Below are 19,454 nucleotides of genomic sequence, written 5' to 3' on the forward strand. Positions count from 1 at the left end.
ACCTCCCAACCGTGCACTCCTGTGTGAGAGGCTTTGATGGCATGTTGGAAACAGTAGAGGACAGAGGCACTATAATGAAATAATGATTGGATTTCTATTGGTCTTCCCATATCATATTTGGATGTTATAGCACATAATAGAGGAGAGGATAAATGTTATGTTTGAGAGACGAATGACAGTTGTTGCAAACTTGAAGATTTTTTAATACCCCCTAGGGTGTATTATTCAAGGGACACATGATAGCAACCTTCTCACTATGCTGACATGAGAGATATCACATTAATATGTTAGGTATACTACAAGGTTCTATCCTACCTATCACAATGATAGGCATCTGCATGATGAAGTAGTTGGCATCTCTGGACAAGAATAATTTTGTAAGACAAGATCAGATTCAACAAATGATATAGGAAATTATATATGAAGTTAGAAGTTAGCCCAACCAGAAAGACAAGATCCCGATAAGATCAGCCAACCTCAATACCCGATTTCTTGCTGCACTTGCAAAAACTCTTTTAGCTCAGCATAATCCATTTTAAGGGCATCTGCCTGTGCTTGTGCCCAAATCTTATTGCACTCTATGGCTCCCTTCTAGAAATGCAAGATAGATTTAGGGTCCTTTGTTTTTTTTTGTATAGGTCAAAGGCCATGTGTTGATTATAAAACAAGAATAGGCATCTTATAAGACTTACCAGGTCATCATCAAAAGTATATTCCCATCCTTCTATGCCTTCTTTCTGCTGCTCCAAGAGGATACCAAAATGACCCCTGATCTCTCTACCTTACCTACCCTAGAAGGGAGGGCAGCTCTCAATGAGCTAAGTCTATAGCATCTTGTCTACCCTATTTGCCTCCTGTGCATAGGCCAAAGGGAGGCCCTATTGTGCTACTCCTAATCTGGTGCACCAAAGGATGTATTGTGATGCCCCAAAGGCCCCATCATATAGAGGGTATATGGACTACTACTCTCCATTCCATGGAAAATGATGTTTTATGTTAATCTACCACAGTGCTAAGGATACTTGATTGTAGCCCAAGAATCCCTCTAGGAAGCTATAAGCCTCCTTTCCTATAACTCTTTCTAGCACATGCTCTATAAGGGGCAATGGAGGGGGTAGCCCTTTTCTTATAAAAAACCTCTGAGTGTCTGAGAGGACAAATTTTTTATATTTCTAATTCAAAAAAGGCATATTAGGTATGTTACTAAAACCATGTTTCTTAGAGAAACTATATTTTTATAGTTAATTACAAAAAAGGCATATTTTCACTTCAAATGAGAATGTCTATTGGGTCCATAAATCTTGGCACAAAGATGGAGAACTTCATCTACCGATGACAATGATGTTCCGGATTGGCTTTGAGGGCTGGGTCTAAGGGTCTACAAACTTACCTCGAAGGCTGTCAGGGGTCTGCCCGAGCTGCACTAGCGAGACGAGGGCAAACCTCCACGTGCCAACTGAGCGACAGGCACAGAACGTTGTCCCTTGCGAGGCGGCCCTCCCTAGGCAGTAAACAGCCAACCATCTCAAAACTGGTATGGACAAGGGGAATCTAACTGTTTAATTAAAACAAAGCATTGCAATGGTCCCTGCGGATGTTGACACAATGTGATTTCTGCCCAGTGCTCTAAATGTCAAAGTGAAGAAATTCAACCAAGCATGGGTAAACGACAAGAGTAACTATGACTCTCTTAAGGCAGCCAAATGCCTCGTTATCTAATTAGTGATGTGCATGAATGGATTAACAAGATTCCCACTGTCCCTATCTACTATCTAGCAAAACCACAGCCAAGGGAATGGGCTTGGAAGAATCAGCGGTGGGGAAAGAAGACCCTGTTGAGCTTGACTCTAGTCCGACTTTGTAAAATGACTTGAGAGGCGTAGAATAAGTGGGAGCTTCTGGCACAAGTGAAATACCACTACTTCTAATGTTTCTTTACTTACTCTGTGAGGTAGGGGTGGGGCTCGGCCCCTACTTTTGGTCTTAAGGTGTGCCCACGCACCGATCCAAGCAGAAGACATTGTCAAGTGGGGAGTTTGGCTAGGGCAGCACATCTATTAAAGATAACGCAGGTGTTTTAAGATGAGATCAACGAGAACAGAATTCTCATGTGGAACAAAAGGGTAAAAGCTCATTTGCTTTTGATTTTCAATACGAATACAAACTGTGAAATCATGGCCTATCGATCTTTTAGTGTTTCAAAATTTGAAGCTAGAGGTGTCGAAAAAGCTATAAGGATAACTACCTTGTGGCAGCCAAGCGTTCATAGCGACGTTGCTTTTTGATCCTTCGATGTTGGCTCTTCCTATCATTACACAGCAGAATTCGCCAAGTGTTGGATTGTTCACCCCACCAATAAGGGACGTGAATTGGGTTTAGACCCTCGTGAGATGATAACCCTACAGATATGCTGATGAAGAGTCTACCTAGTCAACGGTTGAGTATTTCCATGTATTGATGGGCATTGAATAGTATGCTCACTGGTTGTTCTCCCTTAAAGGCACATTGCCTTTAAGTGGGAGGTTGTGGGGCTTAAAGGCCATTGTACCTTAACCCCGGTTATGTACAATACTCAAACACACATATATATGGATGACATAGAAGATTAGGGTTTTTTGCACCCACCAAATGAGTGTCCAATCTTTCTTGTGTGTTCTCCTCCTCTCACCATTTTCTGTTCTACTCCCGTTGTTAAGATCTCTCAACCTGCATTGTGGCCAAAAGAGAGGACTATGTGGACATCTATGCAACTATTGACAAGCTCCTTTTTCATATCCCAATCTTATAGTATTTGCTCATTTTTTGCAATCCTTTGCAACATTTCTAGATCAATGGGTGTGGTCGATTCATTGCTTTTCAAAAATTTTGGCACTTATTGTTGGTAGGCAATTCCATTACATTCATTCCAAATAGAAATTGCTTGTAGATTTGACTTTGGGCTGATTTCAATAGCATTGTCTTCCATTAATGACATCATGATCAATGGGCGATAGAGCCCTAGAAGTGGATGAGACCAAGGCATCAGATGTGTAGAACCTTGCAATTCTACTGCTAGAAATTTTGACATGGAAGGTACCCATTAAATCAAACAAGGGAAATGACGAGGGCTTGTATGATCTTCCAAAATGGGTTTAATCTATCATGCGAGAGGAATGGACAAACAAATTTGTTCGAAAGTCTTGGCAAGATGAATGGGAATTTGTCTATTGAATTGGTCACTATGGGAGGGAGTCATCCATGTAATCAGTGAAAAGGGAATGATGGAGATAGTGAGATGTTCAATGGATCGGTGATTCCAAGGGCTAAGCAAGGAGCGGTAGCATAGGGTGGGAAGCTTGCACAAGAACTCTAGGATTGTCTAGGACCTATATACCATGTGGAAATCTAAGAGAGGGCTACCACCATGCTGGTATTGCCATGATAATAGCCATGTACGAGTAGAGGAGAGAGTAGGAGATGATAGATTAGTTGAAAATCGTATTGTTTCATTCTTCAGTTACATTACATATTTATAATTATCACAATCATTGCTTCATGGGGATCTCCATACTCAAGTTAACATGAGCATGAGCTCTCAAGACACACAAAACCACTATTTCAGATCATCAACAATGCTTTGCTTTCCTAGTGGGAACTCTTCATCCCACGTCCCAGACTCGTGATCTTCTATAACAATATTGAGAATTGTCAAAATCAAATGATGGACTCCTACTCGGGGGTGGTAAGTTCCACTAGTATATAACCCGCACATTGCTGGGTAAAGCATGATACATGAAAAGGTGTTGTTGTTATGTAAAAGACATTGATATATAAAAGATCATGGACTTAAAACACTTTAAAGTGCCCTTCTCTTGACTTGTCTATTGTTGAGGCCCTTCTTTTAGGGGGTTTCAACAATGTCGACTATAGTATTCATGTACAATTTGTGAGATACGATGCCAAATTTATATGAGAGTATAATATAATCCATGCGGAGGACTCTTTGCACCTGCATTAGCTAATACATTTCTTTTGAACTCAAATGGATATCCTCAGAAGAAATATATATATTTTATATGGAGTCGATGAGAATCCAAGCATTGAAGCTACGTGTTTAATTGAGGCATTCCTATTATGGATATCCAATTGCATTAATCACACACCTAATGGATGAAGTTGCTTTTGAAGGGGTTGTGCATAGTCAGTGAGTGTTTTTCATCAAAAGATTCATGATGGTATTGAAAGGGTGTGTAAGGCAAAGGGCAAGGCAAGGGGCAAGACTAGAGGGTAGCATGGTGAAATGATGTCTCATACTGATTTTATAGTGCAATTGAATCCATCTATGCCTTAACTTTGGGATGCTAGAAATGATCCAAAGGCAGAGGGAGAGATTGCACAAAAGCAGAGAAAAACAAGGGTGCTCTTAGAATTGAAACTCAACATTGTTTGTACATTGTGTGGAAATAGATTGGAAGAAATGAGGAGATAAAAAGATAACAACATGGTTATAGGACAGATTTCAGGAAAGCAATTGGGGATGGCCCTATGGATTATCCACAAATCCTAGTAAAGGCAAGGGGGAGAAGGTTGGAGGTGAGATGGAGGAGCGGTCGACAGGGAAAAGGGGGTGGGAGCGGCACACAAGGAGAAGGGGGAGGGGAGGGGAAGGGGGAGAGAGGCCGAGGGAGAGGGGGAGAGCGTTGAACCAAGGGGGAGAAGAGGGAAGGGAGGTGAGAGGAGGTGGAGGGAAGAGGCCGATAGGGCAGAGGGGCGGGGAGAGGGGGCACATGGGTGAGAAGGGGGACTGAGTGGGAGGGACGGGGAGATGGAGATGGCGTAGAGTGATTTTTGTTTTATTGGGGGAGGGAGCAGCTTTTACTTTTTCTTTTTTTTTGGGGAGGAACTAATTAATGGAATTTTGAATAAAAGTTGAGTAGAGGGAAATCTTATTCTCTAAAACTTTATTTTAAAAAGAAACCTGTCAGCTTTTATTAAAGGGGAGGTCAACCCCCAAAACAAAGACCATAAAACAAAATTTGGCCATCAACCATGGGGCACATTGCACCTGACCTAGCTATAATTCAACCAAAAAGGATTGACACAAGATCACTTAAACAAGAATTGACCAACCCATCTTTCTTGCTGGTTAAGACAATCAAGTCTTGCAAATTAATCTTTAAGGCCACTATAACCACCAACTTCCTATACCCAAGACCTATGTGATGCCGAAACACCAATTGGTCCCTAACAATCCACATAGTAAGCAAAATAACAGCATGGGTATATGGCAAGCAGGCTGCCAAAGTTGAAGGAAGGTCCTTTGAATCACCAGTCAAGGCAAGTTTGCACTGGGAAGCTAATGAAAACTACGCCATTAGCCATAATTTATGCAATGCCCTCTCCGCCATATGCCATACACACCTTGACATTGGGTAAGCCCACATCAAATGGCACACTAACTCAAATCGCATTACCACACAAAGGGTAAACTGAGTGAACACCCACCCATCTAGCCAGCTAACCTTGGATTGGCATCCAAAAATGCAAAGCCTTCCACATTAGGAAGTTGGCTTTCCTAGCTTGACACCCTCTCCAAATGTCCTTGAAATGGGAAGTCCCATCCCAAACCTCACGTAAACACCAATTTCTATTCAAATCAAGGATTGTGGATCTATCTGCCATCATGTTCCAATAAAGCACCCTATTAGTAATCTTTATTAGACACACTCTATCTAGTAACCATTGGTTGATTTGCCAATCGTTCGAGTGGATGTAGTTGGAGGGCCATTGTTTAGGACCTGCATCAACACAACACCATTCAAAGCCACCGCCCACACCCCAAGGTTAAACTAAAGCTTGGTCAATTCCAAAGATTTTTGGTATGCTCTAGTCAAGTCCCACAAACCACCTATGTCATAGAGACACCCTTCCTCTACAAAGTGCATGCCCAACGTAAATCTAACTCTGCCACCAAAGGCTTCCCATCAATCATAATCATAGTATTCCACCAAATTCTAATGTAGTAGAAACATTGAGGACATTCTTAAAGATACATCTAGAGGCCTATCACGCTGCTCAACACCTCCTACAAGGTAATTGCAAAAGCTTTGGCTCTCAAAATTAGGGAGCTCTGCATATCTGTTGTTGATTAGGAGCTAAAGCACTCTTTTAAAATTTCCCTCTCCTTGTGCGTACTTTGTTGTTGCCCATGACATAGGGAACATAAATAGAGTATTTCTCAAAGAATTTTAAAATATCTAATATATAATTGATGTTGTTCTCTCTCTAAAACTCAAGACAACCCTCCACAAACCTTGCCCCCCACAAAGCCTTCACACATGTTACCTTCTTTGCTCGTCCATTTTTGAATTCTGAGGAAGTTTTTGAGAATTTCTAGAGAAGATGCGGTGGTGACATAAGAACTTGAGGTCCGTTGCTTCGAGGAACTAGGTACAATCATGTTGTGTTGCAGCGACAAGGCTCAGTTTCCTATACCACGTGTTGGCCACCCTACAAAAGGTGATGTGGAGGGCTATTTTCCTAGTTGGCCCAATAGGAGGGACAAGCCCAGACATCGATACAAAAGATTTGTGTCCTTCCTATATGAAGCCCACTCCATGGCCAAGTTTCATAATTGGCCCATTCTATCTCCTCCAATCTCTACACAATCCACATGTTCATGACATAGATTAGCAACCTAATGACCGTGCACTAGTGTGAACCACCACACTTGGTCGCCATCCTCCAAATTCTATATCCTCTTCCATGGGCGGGTGGGTCGTCTGAACCCACCGGCTGGGTTCACATCATCTGGCGGCCATCCTTCCAAATGATATGTGAAGGTGGACCAATGGAGAGCATGCCTTTACATGTTGTGGACAGAGAGATTTGATTTGATTTGATTGTATTAAAGTCTGTGGGAGACCCTTTAGGATATATGGGACTCTCAATCACTATTAGCTAATAGTGATCCCTTACATCCAGTGAAGAGAAAAATTTTACAGCTTTGTTCTGTAGTGAGTACTTATTGGGGTTAGCTTGTGAGCTAGAACCAGTAGCTTGTTGCGATGTTCAAAAATCTCTTTTGAGTAGCTTCCTAACTTTTTGGCTGGCTGCTCCAGTAGATTCTGTAGGTCTCTGCTTTCCCCATAGCCTTCTCTGATATATATAGAGAGAGAAGGCAAAATAAGTGGGAATGAAAATAGTAAGTTGAGCATCAATCAATGGACGCAATTTCCTAGGAGGAGAAAATCATCACTAAGCCCTTGGCAGGACAAAAAGTTGGGCGACATGAAGGGGGGTGGGACGGGTGTCCGATTGTGATTGGGTGCGAGGGCTGTTCCACACATTGGAGACGGGGTGGGATGGGTGTCCGATTGTGATTGGGTGCAAGGGCTGTCCCACACATTGGAGACCAATCAGGTGTCTCATCAACTTGCATTTCAAGTGGAAGGGTGTATGTGTAAATGAGATTTTGACTAAAAATAAGTATGTGTGTTGACGGCGTTGGTTGATTTTCATTTTGCGAGGAGGATGGTGCTTCTGTTGCCTTCGGCTTCGCCTTCACCTTCACCTTCATTTTCGTCTTCGCTTATCACATTCGATCGTCCACTACAATCTCTCTTGCATCATGCTGGAATCCACCGCCTTCGTCTCTCACACAACCTCATTATGCATCAGTATGTTTCTCACTACTTCTTTTCTCTTCTTGCTCATGCGACGTGATAATACCAGTACCATGCTGCATTCAGTCCATCAGGAACTCAGTAGAGCTTTAGTTGCGGTTTACAGACCACTTTCCCCGTACGAGCTACGCCTCATTACTTGTCTGCCGGACTAAGTACAATTCTATCTGCCCGGGGGCCTCTTCTATGAACCGTAGCTAACGTGTCGTTGATCTCAAATAATGACGGAGTCAATTATTGTGTGCCTTTTAAGGATCTTGCTAACATTTCAATTCGCGATATCTGGATCCTCTGGGATGCATTTCTGTTTGTTTTCTGGCATTCGTATGGCATGCCGGGTGGAGCGACAGTTGTTTCATAAATTCAGCACACAGGTATCCAGGGTTGGATAATGATTGTCAAAAGGAACTTTTCTAGACGTGGGGAGTCTGCTTAGGTCCGTGTAGAAGGCTATAGAGGCGAAGGTTTAAAGTCCTGGAATGTACTCAATGGTCATGTGAAAGTTGGCCAGAAACTCAACCCAGCGTGCTTGTCGAGCGTTCATGACTGGCTGCATGTTGACTTGTGCGGTAAGATGCCTACACAGGCCTTGGGGGGATCTTCCTATTTTTATTGATTGTCGATGACTATAGTAGGAAGATGTGGGTGTACTTTCTTCGTAAAAAGGCTCAAGCTTTTGGTAAATTGAAAGAATGGCTACAGCTTGTTGAAAATGAAACAGGGAGAAAAGTGATGAAAATCAGATCGGATGGCAGTAGCGAGTTTGTTTCTACAGAGTTTGGAGATTTTTGCAAGAGCAAAGGGATCAAGCGACAAACGACAACATCACATACGCCTCAGCAAAATTCGGTTGTTGAACGCCGAATGCGGACCACCGTGGAGATGGGGAGGTGTATGTTGAAAGTTGCTGGACTGCCAAACCACTTTTGGGCTGAGGTTGTCAATACTGCAGTTTACATCCTTAATCGCAACTATACAAAGGCACTCAAAGGTAAAACACCACATGAGGCTTACAGTGGTAAGAAGCCATCTGTCTCCCACTTCAAAACGTTTGGGTGTGAATGCTATGCGCATGTATCAAATAAAGAGAGAAACAAGCTATAACCAAAAAGCACCAAATGTATCTTCTTAGGCTATTGTGATGAGAAGAAAGCCTATAAGTTATATGACCGAGAGGCAAAGAAGATCATAGCGAGCCGCGATGTGGTGTTCAGGGAGCAGTCACATGCAGTGGAGGCAGAGAAGAGCTCTTCCACTTTATCATCAAGCGAAGAGGTAATTCACTATGGACCTGTATCAGGAGCTATAAAGGAGGAGGAAATATCAGATGATGAAGGTATAAGTCACCAACCTGTTGTTACATCACCGAAAAAGCCATTGCCGCGATGGGTAAGGCAGCTCTACAACCATGATAACCAAATGCCTATGTCTGTTGAGCAGCATGCAGATGGACCAAGGCGGTCTCAGAGAATCGAGGAGCAAAGAAAGGCTTCTGCTCACATAGTCAATATGGCCTTGATGGCTGAGATTATTGCAGGAGTAAAGAAGCCTTCGAATTTGGAGGAAGCACTTGCAGACCGAGATTGGAAAAACGCTATGCAAGTAGAATATGAGAGCATCATGAAGAATGAAACTTGGGAACTGGTAGATCGACCACCCAATAGAAAGGTTATTGATACCAAGTGGGTTTGGAAGGTAAAGTACAAGGCCGATGGGACTTTGGAAAAGTACAAAGCCAGATTGGTTGCACAAGGATTTTCGCAGGTTGAAGGGTTTGATTTTTAGGAATCTTTCGCTCCAACTGTCAGAATGACCAGTGGCTGCTCATAAAAAGTGGCCAGTTTATCAAATGGATGTTAAATAAACATTCTTGAATGGTGACCTCAAGGAGGAGGTGTACGTGGCTCAGCCACCTAGGTTTGAGACCCCCCATTCTGAGAACAAGGTATGTAAGCTGAAGAAGGCTTTGTACGGGCTAAAACAGGCCCCAAGAGCATGGTACCAACGGAAAGACAAATTCTTTCATAAATTAAACTTCAAAAGATGTGCCTCAGATATGCTAACTTGTATGTGTACAGAAAAGGTGAAAAATCTGCTATTATTGTTCTATATGTGGATGATCTCCTTATTATGAAGACATGATCCAGCAGACTAGAAAGGCGTTGAGCACAGAGTTTGAGATGACAGACTTAGACTTGATGCACTACTGTTTGGGGATTGAAGTCTGGCAAGAGCCAGGCAAGATCTTCATCTCTCAGCAGAAATATGCAAGGGAGATCTTGAAGGCATTTGGTATGTCCGAGTGCAAGGAGATAGCTACACCTATGGAGTTAAATGCGAGGCTATCTATGGAGGATGCCTCACTACCAGCACACATCGGGAGGTACAGGAAGTTGATCGGCAGTCTCATCTATTTGTGCAACACCAGATCGGACATCAGTTTTGCTGTTGGCGTTTTGAGCAGGTTCTTCAATAAGCCCTGGGAGAATCATTGGAATGCAGTGATGCGGGTGCTCAGGTATATGAAGGGCACTCTTGATTATGGCATCACCTATGGTACGAGCACTTCCTTGGTTGGTCATTGTGACTCAGATTGGGCTGGAGATGTTGATTCCAGAAAATCAGTTTCTGGATATTATTTCTCTTTAGGTTCAGGTATCTTCTCTTGGATCAGTAAGAAACAACCAACAGTGGCATTGTCTTCTACCGAGGCTGAGTACAAGGCAGCATGTTTAGCTGCATGTGAAGCAGTGTGGCTGAGGAGGATCTTATGGCACATGGGAGTGTAAGAGGATGAGGCAACTGTGCTGAGGTGCGACAATCAAAGTTGCATGGCCATTGCTAAAAATCCAATGTTTCATGCGCGCACAAAACATATAGAGATTCAGTATCACTATATGCGTGATTTGATCGAGGACGGGATAGTGGAATTAGTCTACTGTCCAACAGAGCAAAATGGAGCATATATCTTCACCAAGGCACTCGGGAAGGATCAGCTTCAGGGTCATCTTCAGAGACTCGGCATTGAGCCGAGAAGGTAGTTCTCCTACGGGTGGACATTGAGGGGGGGTGTTAGATATGCTCAATGCCCCACCCTCCTGGTAACCACCAGTGGTCTAAGGTGCTCAAGTTGTAAGGCCCCCATATGAGGAGAAGCCATGTGTGAGCCCGGGACACTGGATGGATTCTAACTTGCATGTCATATGAGGTCTATCAATGAGACTGTTGATGGTAGAAAGGTGATTGTGTGGGAGCTCCTTATTCTTGCTGGGTCTGGGGGCCAGCTGGCTCCCTTGGTGGGGGTTCAGAGGCGAGAGCCCCCGAGGCGACGGTATAGGGAATATTTCTTGAATATTCCATGGACGACTAGTCGGTTCCACCGACTAGGTTGACTGGTCGGCTCCACCGACTAGGTGGACTGGTCAACTCCATCGACTACGTTGATCCAACTACCGTCCTCATAGCTATAAAGAGGTGACGTCCCCAGTCCATTGTATCAGATCAGTTCGGATCAGATCTTCTAGCTATTAGCTCTTCACCTAGTATTTGTCTAGATCGCCATCTAAGCTTCACTGTGGGAGCGCACGGGTGGACAGAGCCATCATCTGTACTACATCAGTGTTGAAGGAAAATTTTGTTCATCTCCAGTTTGTTGTGTACTCTCTATTCTTTGTTCAGTTTCTGTTCCGCTACACCGTGTAATTTAATAGACAACAATTTCAATCCTTGATGTGCCTTTTCATAGGTGGAAGAGGAATGAAAGGGTTCAAGATGCGTGTGCTGAATACGACTTCAGTGTGGCTTCCAAATTTTTGCAACCAGCCGATTGGGGTGTGAGCATCGCCGGGCAATTGTGTATTGTTTCAGGATTGTTGAAAGTGATCTCCTGAGTCCAAAGGAGATCTATGTGACTAGAGTGTGCAAGATATTGATTCTTGACTTGCAATACGAATACAACTATTGACATTCATGTAATATGTGAGTATCTTATATCCATTCACGAGACTTATTCACAATGCTACTCACTGCTAATAGTCTCGATGCTCTCAATCTCGATGCCCAGGAAAGGGGCCGTTCCTTCGGATTATAATTCTTGGGAAAGTAAGCGCACCACCTCCCTGTGTTTATAATAATTATATTATATATTATTATATAAATATTTTTGATTGCTTTCCTTGCCCTATGTACTTTACATCAATCTAAATTCTTACAACATTCCTCTCTTTTGATGCATGTTCTCCATACGAGGGAAGATTTAGAGTTAGCCGCAGAGATAGCTGAGTTGATGCAAGATCGAAGTATGACAATTCGTATGGTTATAATCCATGTCACGATATTATATAGGTTAAAACCAAGGATGAATTATGACTTCTTGTGAGCATACCCTCATTCATGTATTTGTTGGCCTTCAATTCCCAAAAGGCACAAATCTTTGCGCATCACCAAGTCAGTAATAAGGCACCACCCAATACTCCTCGCAAGCTATTCTAAAGAAGGAGGGGTTCTTCGTAGGACTAATCAAATGGGCCTGAAGGTAATTAATGGGTTAAAAGCACTATAGAGCAGGTGGCCAAGGAATATAAGGCATGGTGGCATGTTTAAGTAAATTCTTTGGTTGCTTGTTGGAACCCTCCCATAGAATCTTATTGATCTACATCCCTCCGTCTTGTTCCCTTAGCTACCGGTTTGCTTGCTCTTGAGATGTCTAGATCAAGACATCTGTGAGCCTGTAAGTGGATTTGCAGGTGGGGCTGCAGAAGTCTGGGCACTTGATTGTGGGCCTGCAGAAGAGGGTGGAGCTTATGCAGATATCTGTGGTTAGTGCAAGTGGTTCAGGTCAAAAGAATAAAGCTGCAATACACATCAGCTTTTTAGGTCCTGGTTTTAATTTGTACCAAGCAGATGAGTTGCAAGAGACAGTTTTAATGTGCTAGTCTGCAACATGGCTTGTGTAGCATTTTTGGTTGATGCAGCAGCCCTTATTTTATGAAAATCCTACTCATGGCAACTGTCTTCAATTTAACAAGGTCTTGAGGTATCCTTAGAAAATTTTCCAGATATATGTATTGTCCACATTTGACTGAGATCCCTCTTGCTGTATTTTGTATCAATTTTTGATTAAGTGTAACTATTTGCCTTGCTTGTTCATATGTCAAAGAGTCACATGAATTTCAAGTAGACAGAAAATACCTCAAGGCAGTCCTTGGTTATCATTCATTTTGGAGGATCCATATAGGTTTTGCAATGTTCAATCTGTCAAGGATTCTTGCTTCAATTCGTGCTAGGAATTGAGATAAGAGAATAGATGCAATTCTCAAATTTTGAATGAAATATTTAAAAAGCTGGGCTTTGAATCTTTATCACAAAACCTACATTTTTCCCATGAATTTTATTCTCTCACATGACTACTACACTCCTTTGTCCTGTGAACTTTTGTGGGTGCTAAATGCAACATTTTTGGCTTTTTATGGGTTTTGACAAGGGAAGTCTCTATTATGGTCTTCAAACTTAGGGTATTTCTTGTAAATTTCTATGCATTTCAGACTGTAAGTATCTTTTCATAGTCTGTTAAAGAAGACCCAGCTTTCTCCCTTGATATACCAAACAGTCTAGGACATCTCTATTTGATTGTTAGACAAAACGGATCTTCCTGGCCTAAACTTGTGGATCCCTCAAAACCTTATGCTTCTTCTGAACCTTTTACGGGTTTCTTCATTCCTCAAGTGGTCCCTCAAGGGTGCATTATGATCATGACCATCATGGGTCAATGTGCCCTTTCAGCAGCTTCATGATATTAACCTGTTTTGGCCTAAACAAAATAGACTGCCTCGTTATTATATATCAGATTCATATCAGTGCTTTGGTACAATAGTATATGCATTCAAACATTCATGCAGCATAATGGCAATGGAACTCGATGATGTACAGTCAGTCACAAATTTATCATATGTACATTTTCACATGGAAGGTTTCTAGTGGAGCTCAGCTTTAAAAGAATTCATTCATGAGTTGCTTTATAAACAGTCCTTTGACCTTCACATTGGAGAACACAATAGAAAACCTGCGGCTAAGGAGAACCATGATGGCTGTTATAAAGACGATTGTGTAGAAATAGTTTAGAAAGGCAGAAAGACGATCCACGATACAGATGCTGGGTTCTTGGACTTTGTATGAGATTGTGTATGGATATTGATAATTAAAGGTGTTTGTAAGCTAGATACTCCCCCTTATTAGATGTTATATGAGAAACAATAGTTCGGGCCTTGAATCACTGTAGCATGCTTACGTCCAGGAATAGAGAGTGAGTATATTTTAATGTTTATTTCATGGGGTAAGCCTAATATCAGATTTCCCCTGGGGGAGGGCTTTCCTAGCACTCAAAGAGCACACCAATGAGTTTACTTTTGTTAGCTATCTTTCATAATTTTTTTGGAGGTACGTGGTATGGGTTTGGTCAAAATTTTAATACCACAACTTTACAAGACACCATCCTACTATCTACATATGGCATCTCTAATTGATCTTCGTTTGATTTGATCTCTTTGGCCTTATCTTACCATTTGTTTTGACAGGATCCCGTCAAGGATTTTTATGTATGGTTTGTTATGTCATCATCCATTATGTGGCTTCAAATGGCAAGCTCAGTGATGCTAGAGGTTCCAAGTATTCACAAAACAGTGATCTGTCAGTTTTCAGGATCGTGTTAAGGTTTTGTGGTCTTTTGCTTATTTTTAGGTAGCATTACATAGTGAGTAAAAGGATGCAACTGTGGATAAAGCACACATTATGTGTAGGGTTTGAAAATGTTCAAGTCATTTTTAAAGAAGTTCTATAGGAGAAGCTGTCTTCCATTGAAAGGAGGACGTGGGATGGGAAAGGGATGTGCTACTGGGGCCACAGGATCCCTCTGGGGGATGGTAATCTGAGCCATCATGATCATTTAAACATGCCATCAAAGTCTTCTACTTTAATCATATTCATCACCTTTACAAGTACTCCAAGTCGCGTGAATTTTCTCTGCCAGTTGGTTTTTCTAGTTTTGGTGATATAAAGGTGATTCTTAACAAGAATCTGTTTATCAGACCTGTCATTATTGTGTGCAGGAGTTGGCATGAAGCCAAGCCAAAGAGTAGAAGCCTTACTACTTGGTGCCAAGGATGGTTTGAGTTTAATTCAGATCTGTCAAGAGGAAGCGAGCTCCAACTTAACATAGGGGATTCCAAAATTTTGTCTCATCTGAAAGATTTAGGATGCGGAGAATTGAGATCCAAACCAAAGGCCATACATTTCCGTGGATGCATTAATGAGTCCTTCACTTTTGACTGTGTTGGTGGAAGGTTTTTTGTCAAAATCAACAGGTTGTTCTCCTCTCTAGGATTTGTTACAAGTGCAGGAGCATGTCTTCATAGCTGTTTCAAGAGGTATTGTTCATGGATGTGAGAATTTTATCTTTTAAATGTTTGGTATGATAAAAACCTACTTACTTTTACAATTAGAAATTAAATATAGGGGTGCTGGCATATGATAATTTTCGGCAAAAATAGTCCTTGGAGATGAGGCCTGCATATCTGTACGGACCCCCCATGAGCACATGTGTGTGGGAGCATCTGTGCATGCACACACACACTTTTTTTTTGTGAAAGCAGATTACTATATTAACATAAAATCAATGTACATGACATTAGACTCCAAAGGAGAGCCCAATGGAAGAACTCAAAAACAGTGAGAGAACACTTCAAGGCTAGTAGCACACACACACTTTATCAGCATGCACACACACACACTTTTTTTTTTTTTTTTTTTTGTGAAAGCAGATTACTATATTAACATAAAATCAATGTACATGACATTAGACTCCAAAGGAGAGCCCAATGGAAGAACTCAAAAACAGTGAGAGAACACTTCAAGGCTAGTAGCATCTAAGTCCCTTGCAGCAAAACTATCATATAAGGATTGCTTGAGGGACATTCTGAAGAAAATATATGCCTGAGGAAACTGTTGACCCATCCTGGAATGCAGTCTCTGTGTCCAAATGGTCCATAGTACCCAAAAGCGAGTCCAGTGAAAGAAGAGGAGGAATGGAGACATCTGAGATGAGAGGCATCCAAACATTTAGAAGAGTTTCCCAAATCTGATAGAGGGAAACCGAAGCCGCAGCAAATGGGAAACATGAGTGATCAATATGCGAGAGTGTGGGCAAGACCATAGTAGGTGAGGAACTGTCTCGCGGTGATGAGAGCAACGGGGGCAGGAAGGGGAAGCAATGCGGCGTGCTGCCAATTTCACCCCAATGGAAAAAGCTCCCGCTATACATCTCCAAAAGAAAAGCCTTTGTTTTAATGGCAATTTGGCTTTCCAGATTTTCATGAGTCATGATTGCCACCAAGATAAAGGCCTATCCAAGTTCCAAAGAGTGTTGGCAGGTCAGATTGTGCATTGAGAGCGTATGAGAAGCAGGAGGTAAGGAAGTCAATTTCCAGTCCAGTAATCTGTCCTGTACAAACAGTGGAGGGACCGGAACAAATGGCTGCAACATAGTTGAAAGAGTTCTCCAAATGGACCTATGATGTAGACCCAAGGAGAATGTCCTGCAAGCTTGTGGAAATGAAAGCATACAACCTTGTTGATCCACAACATCGCCAACAAATCTTATGCCCAATTTCATGAGATTGTATGCTTTAATAGGTGCCTGTAAAGCGAGAGGCGATTCAAACATCTTGCTCCAATGGATGCTTTCCAAACGAAGAGAATTACCATGATGAGAAGAAGCACCTGTCCATTTTGCATATGAGAGAATTCTCTTCCAATCATGAATAAAAGCATTAGAAACAGGGCAACCAGGACCCTGAAATGTGGTCATGACTGCTTCCCAGTGATCTGTAATTCAATGCCCATATGCATGAGACGCCATGTTTCCACACATTGCTGCTAACATAATAGCCCATGCCTGTTTTTGCTGAAAAAAATCAGCAATCATAGTGCTTTTTCTTGCCAACATATGAACCTGGAGATTGAGAATATTCAGCCCCCCATGAGTCTTAGGTGAACAAATAGATTGCATAGGTAGTAGTCGCAAAGCCTTTTTATGAGATTTGCTTTTCCAAAATATCTCCATAGCCTGAGACATATAGGAAGCCAAATGCTTGAAAGACCAGGGAAGAAGAGGCAAATAAAATTGCACATATGCCATAATGATGGACTGTACTATCCGAAGTCGAACATGTAAAGGCCAAGTGGACAAATGCCAGTATTCCAGCTTCTTGTTGATCTTTTGAAGCACCCATTTGAGCTGTTGTTGCGGAGTAATATTCCAGCCAATGGGGTAGCCTAAATGCCTCACAATAGTGTGGGAAGAGATAATGTGACCTGGCCAGAGAAGTGCATGCCAATCAGCTTCTTTCAAAGCTAGAAGTTTCGATTTCTGAAAATTGATTTGCAGTCCAGCAGCTATGCCAAAGTCATTCAGTGTATGCATCAAGTAAGAAAGGTCACTTTGAGAATTCCTGGGCATAAAGTATGAATCATCAGCATATGCCTGTGCAAGAAAAGACTGTGCCCCTGGAATTTGCAAGCCATGAAGCTGTCCTGTATCTGCAAGATAGTCCATATGCAACAGTAGCGGATGGGTAGCAATGGCATACAGTAAAGAACTAAGAGGGCAACCCTGTCTCACTGAGCGGGTCATAGTCCAGGTTCTTGACAACCCACCACCAAGCAAGCACTGCGCTGTGGCCTGAGAATAGAGCCAGTATATGATATGGACGAGTCGAGGGCCAAATCCCAATTTATGCATAGTCTGAGAGAGAAAATCCCAGTGGACTGCTTTCGCAATGTCTACTTGCAGAATGAGAACGTCTTGTTTAGAATATTTGGCATACTCGATCGCAAGCAAAGCATTAGAGATATTGTCAGTGATCTGCCTTTTGGGGACAAACCCATACTGTCTAGGATGAAGTCCTGCTTGCAAAAAGAATCGAACTCTGAGGACAATCATTTTAGCAATGAGTTTGTAAATAACAGGCATGAGAGATATAGGCCTCCAATCAGCCATCGTCTCACACAAGCTTTTTTTGGGGATCAATTTGACTAGGCCATGTTTCCAGGATGGGGGAAGAGATTGTTCTGCCCAAGCATGATTGATCATTAGAAGAAGAGTGTTTTTGAGATCACCCCAAAATGCGCGGAAAAATTCGACAATCAATCCATCCCAACCAGGAGAGCTGCTTTTGCGTAGATGACTCAAAGCATCATCCAGTTCACTAAGCATAAAAGGCTGCTCCAATGCATAAGCCTGTTCCCGAGACAAAATGGGCTAAACATGCATAAGAAATTGAGACCTAGCTGTATCCACCTGCATCAGATGATCAGGCTGAAGAGAAAGGAGATGCTGGAAATGACTAGAACATAGCGATTCCAATTCTGATTTGGAAGTGGTCCAAGTGCCATCATCTGTCTTGATCCTGCAAATATCCTCCTTTCGCCTATCTGCATGAAGACTTTTAAAGAAGGCTTTGGAGGAACAGCCCTTATCCAAAAGGGGTTTCATGCGAGCTCGGATTTGCCATTTCTTTAATTTGCGAAGATCATTTTGGTGGATGATATGAACCGCATAAGCACAAGAATCCTGCTCAGAAGAGGTAAGCTGCCTATGAGAACTGATTGCATCCATTTGCTGCTTGTGAGATTGAGCCCATTTCAGCTTGAGCCTGAGGTTTCCCATGTAACTCCGTCCATAATCTTGAATAACAGTCTGTAAGCGATGAGCAAGGCTGATCCAAGCAAAATCCATATCCTCCTGAGCATGTAAGAGGAGGGGACAGACAGTCACTCTCACCATGTTCTGAAATTGTTGATGAAGCAAATAAGCACTATTAACATGGAGCAGGCGACGACCAAAGAAAGGCATATCATCTATCAAACGTGCTATTGATAATGTCAAGCATACTGGAAAATGATTAGAGAGCAAGAGGGAATGATCAACCCAAAGTGTACATGTAAAATCAGCATACTGCTGAGCATCATGCAACAAATACCATCTGTCAAGTCGAGCCCAGTAATGAGTAAAGGCATTGTGATGATATGTATAACCCATATCTCTGTCCCTTGTTGAGAGCCATAAATCTTCTGCATGCAGGGATGAGAGCATATCTTCCCAATGTTGGAGCTCAGTGGGGATCATGTGAGAACGATGAGTTGTATTATCTTGAGTGGCAGGCGAGTTGTTGAAGTCTCCACACAAAAAAGCATTGGACAGCCATGGATATTGTTTAAGGGAGTCCCACATTTGAGCTCTAGACATAGAGGTTTGTGAAGCATAAACAGATGCTATTTCATAGAGATCAGCCTGCCAGATGCACCTGATCGCCATCCATCGACCCTGAGGGTCATTGTAAGCAACAGTGGGCTGCATATCATGTTTGACCAGCATGCAAACCCCCGAAAAGTGCATTGTACCAGCATAAAAAATATCATAACCAGCATAGTGGCCTTGCTGACCAGCCAAGAAGTGTTGATTGTGTTCCTGTAAAGAGATCACATCGGGATGCATTCTATGTACATAATGCCAGAAAAGTCTCCACTTATTGACATTACAAAGACCCTGAACATTGTATGTAATGCAAGTAATTGAAGTAGACATAGAAGATATGTACAGTCAAACCAAAAAGCAGAGTAAAATATAAGCTGTCAGGCCTCAGCCATGACATCAACATCCACCTGGCCTCCTGGATCATTAGCTCTATGATCCTCATCATTGTCACATACCGGGATGCCCCTTTTTAACACCTCAAC

General features: G+C 42.3%; 1 protein-coding gene and 1 pseudogene across 3 annotated transcripts in view; both read left to right on the forward strand.

Annotated features, from left to right (window-relative positions):
- The first annotated feature begins 1,311 nt into the window (after positions 1–1,311).
- LOC147902123 (25S ribosomal RNA) lies at positions 1,312–2,654 on the forward strand (annotated as a pseudogene).
- A 4,840-nt stretch (positions 2,655–7,494) lies between these two features.
- LOC147902124 (uncharacterized) overlaps positions 7,495–19,454 on the forward strand; it is a 90,344-nt gene continuing 78,384 nt past the window's right edge. For 2 of the 3 annotated variants that reach the window (XM_087374801.1, XM_087374802.1), the window contains exons 1-2: positions 7,495–7,658; positions 14,768–15,022. In XM_087374801.1, coding sequence (XP_087230927.1) covers positions 7,513–7,658; positions 14,768–15,022 — 401 coding nt within the window. In that variant the 5' untranslated portion in view covers positions 7,495–7,512. The remainder of the gene's footprint in view (positions 7,659–14,767; positions 15,023–19,454) is intronic. The other variant, XM_087374803.1, reaches the window with a different exon arrangement.

This window comes from Dipteris shenzhenensis, chromosome 5, assembly GCF_047967505.1.
Source record: "Dipteris shenzhenensis isolate YYH24624 ecotype China chromosome 5, Dip_SZ_1.0, whole genome shotgun sequence".
NCBI classification, from domain to species: Eukaryota; Viridiplantae; Streptophyta; class Polypodiopsida; order Gleicheniales; family Dipteridaceae; genus Dipteris; species Dipteris shenzhenensis.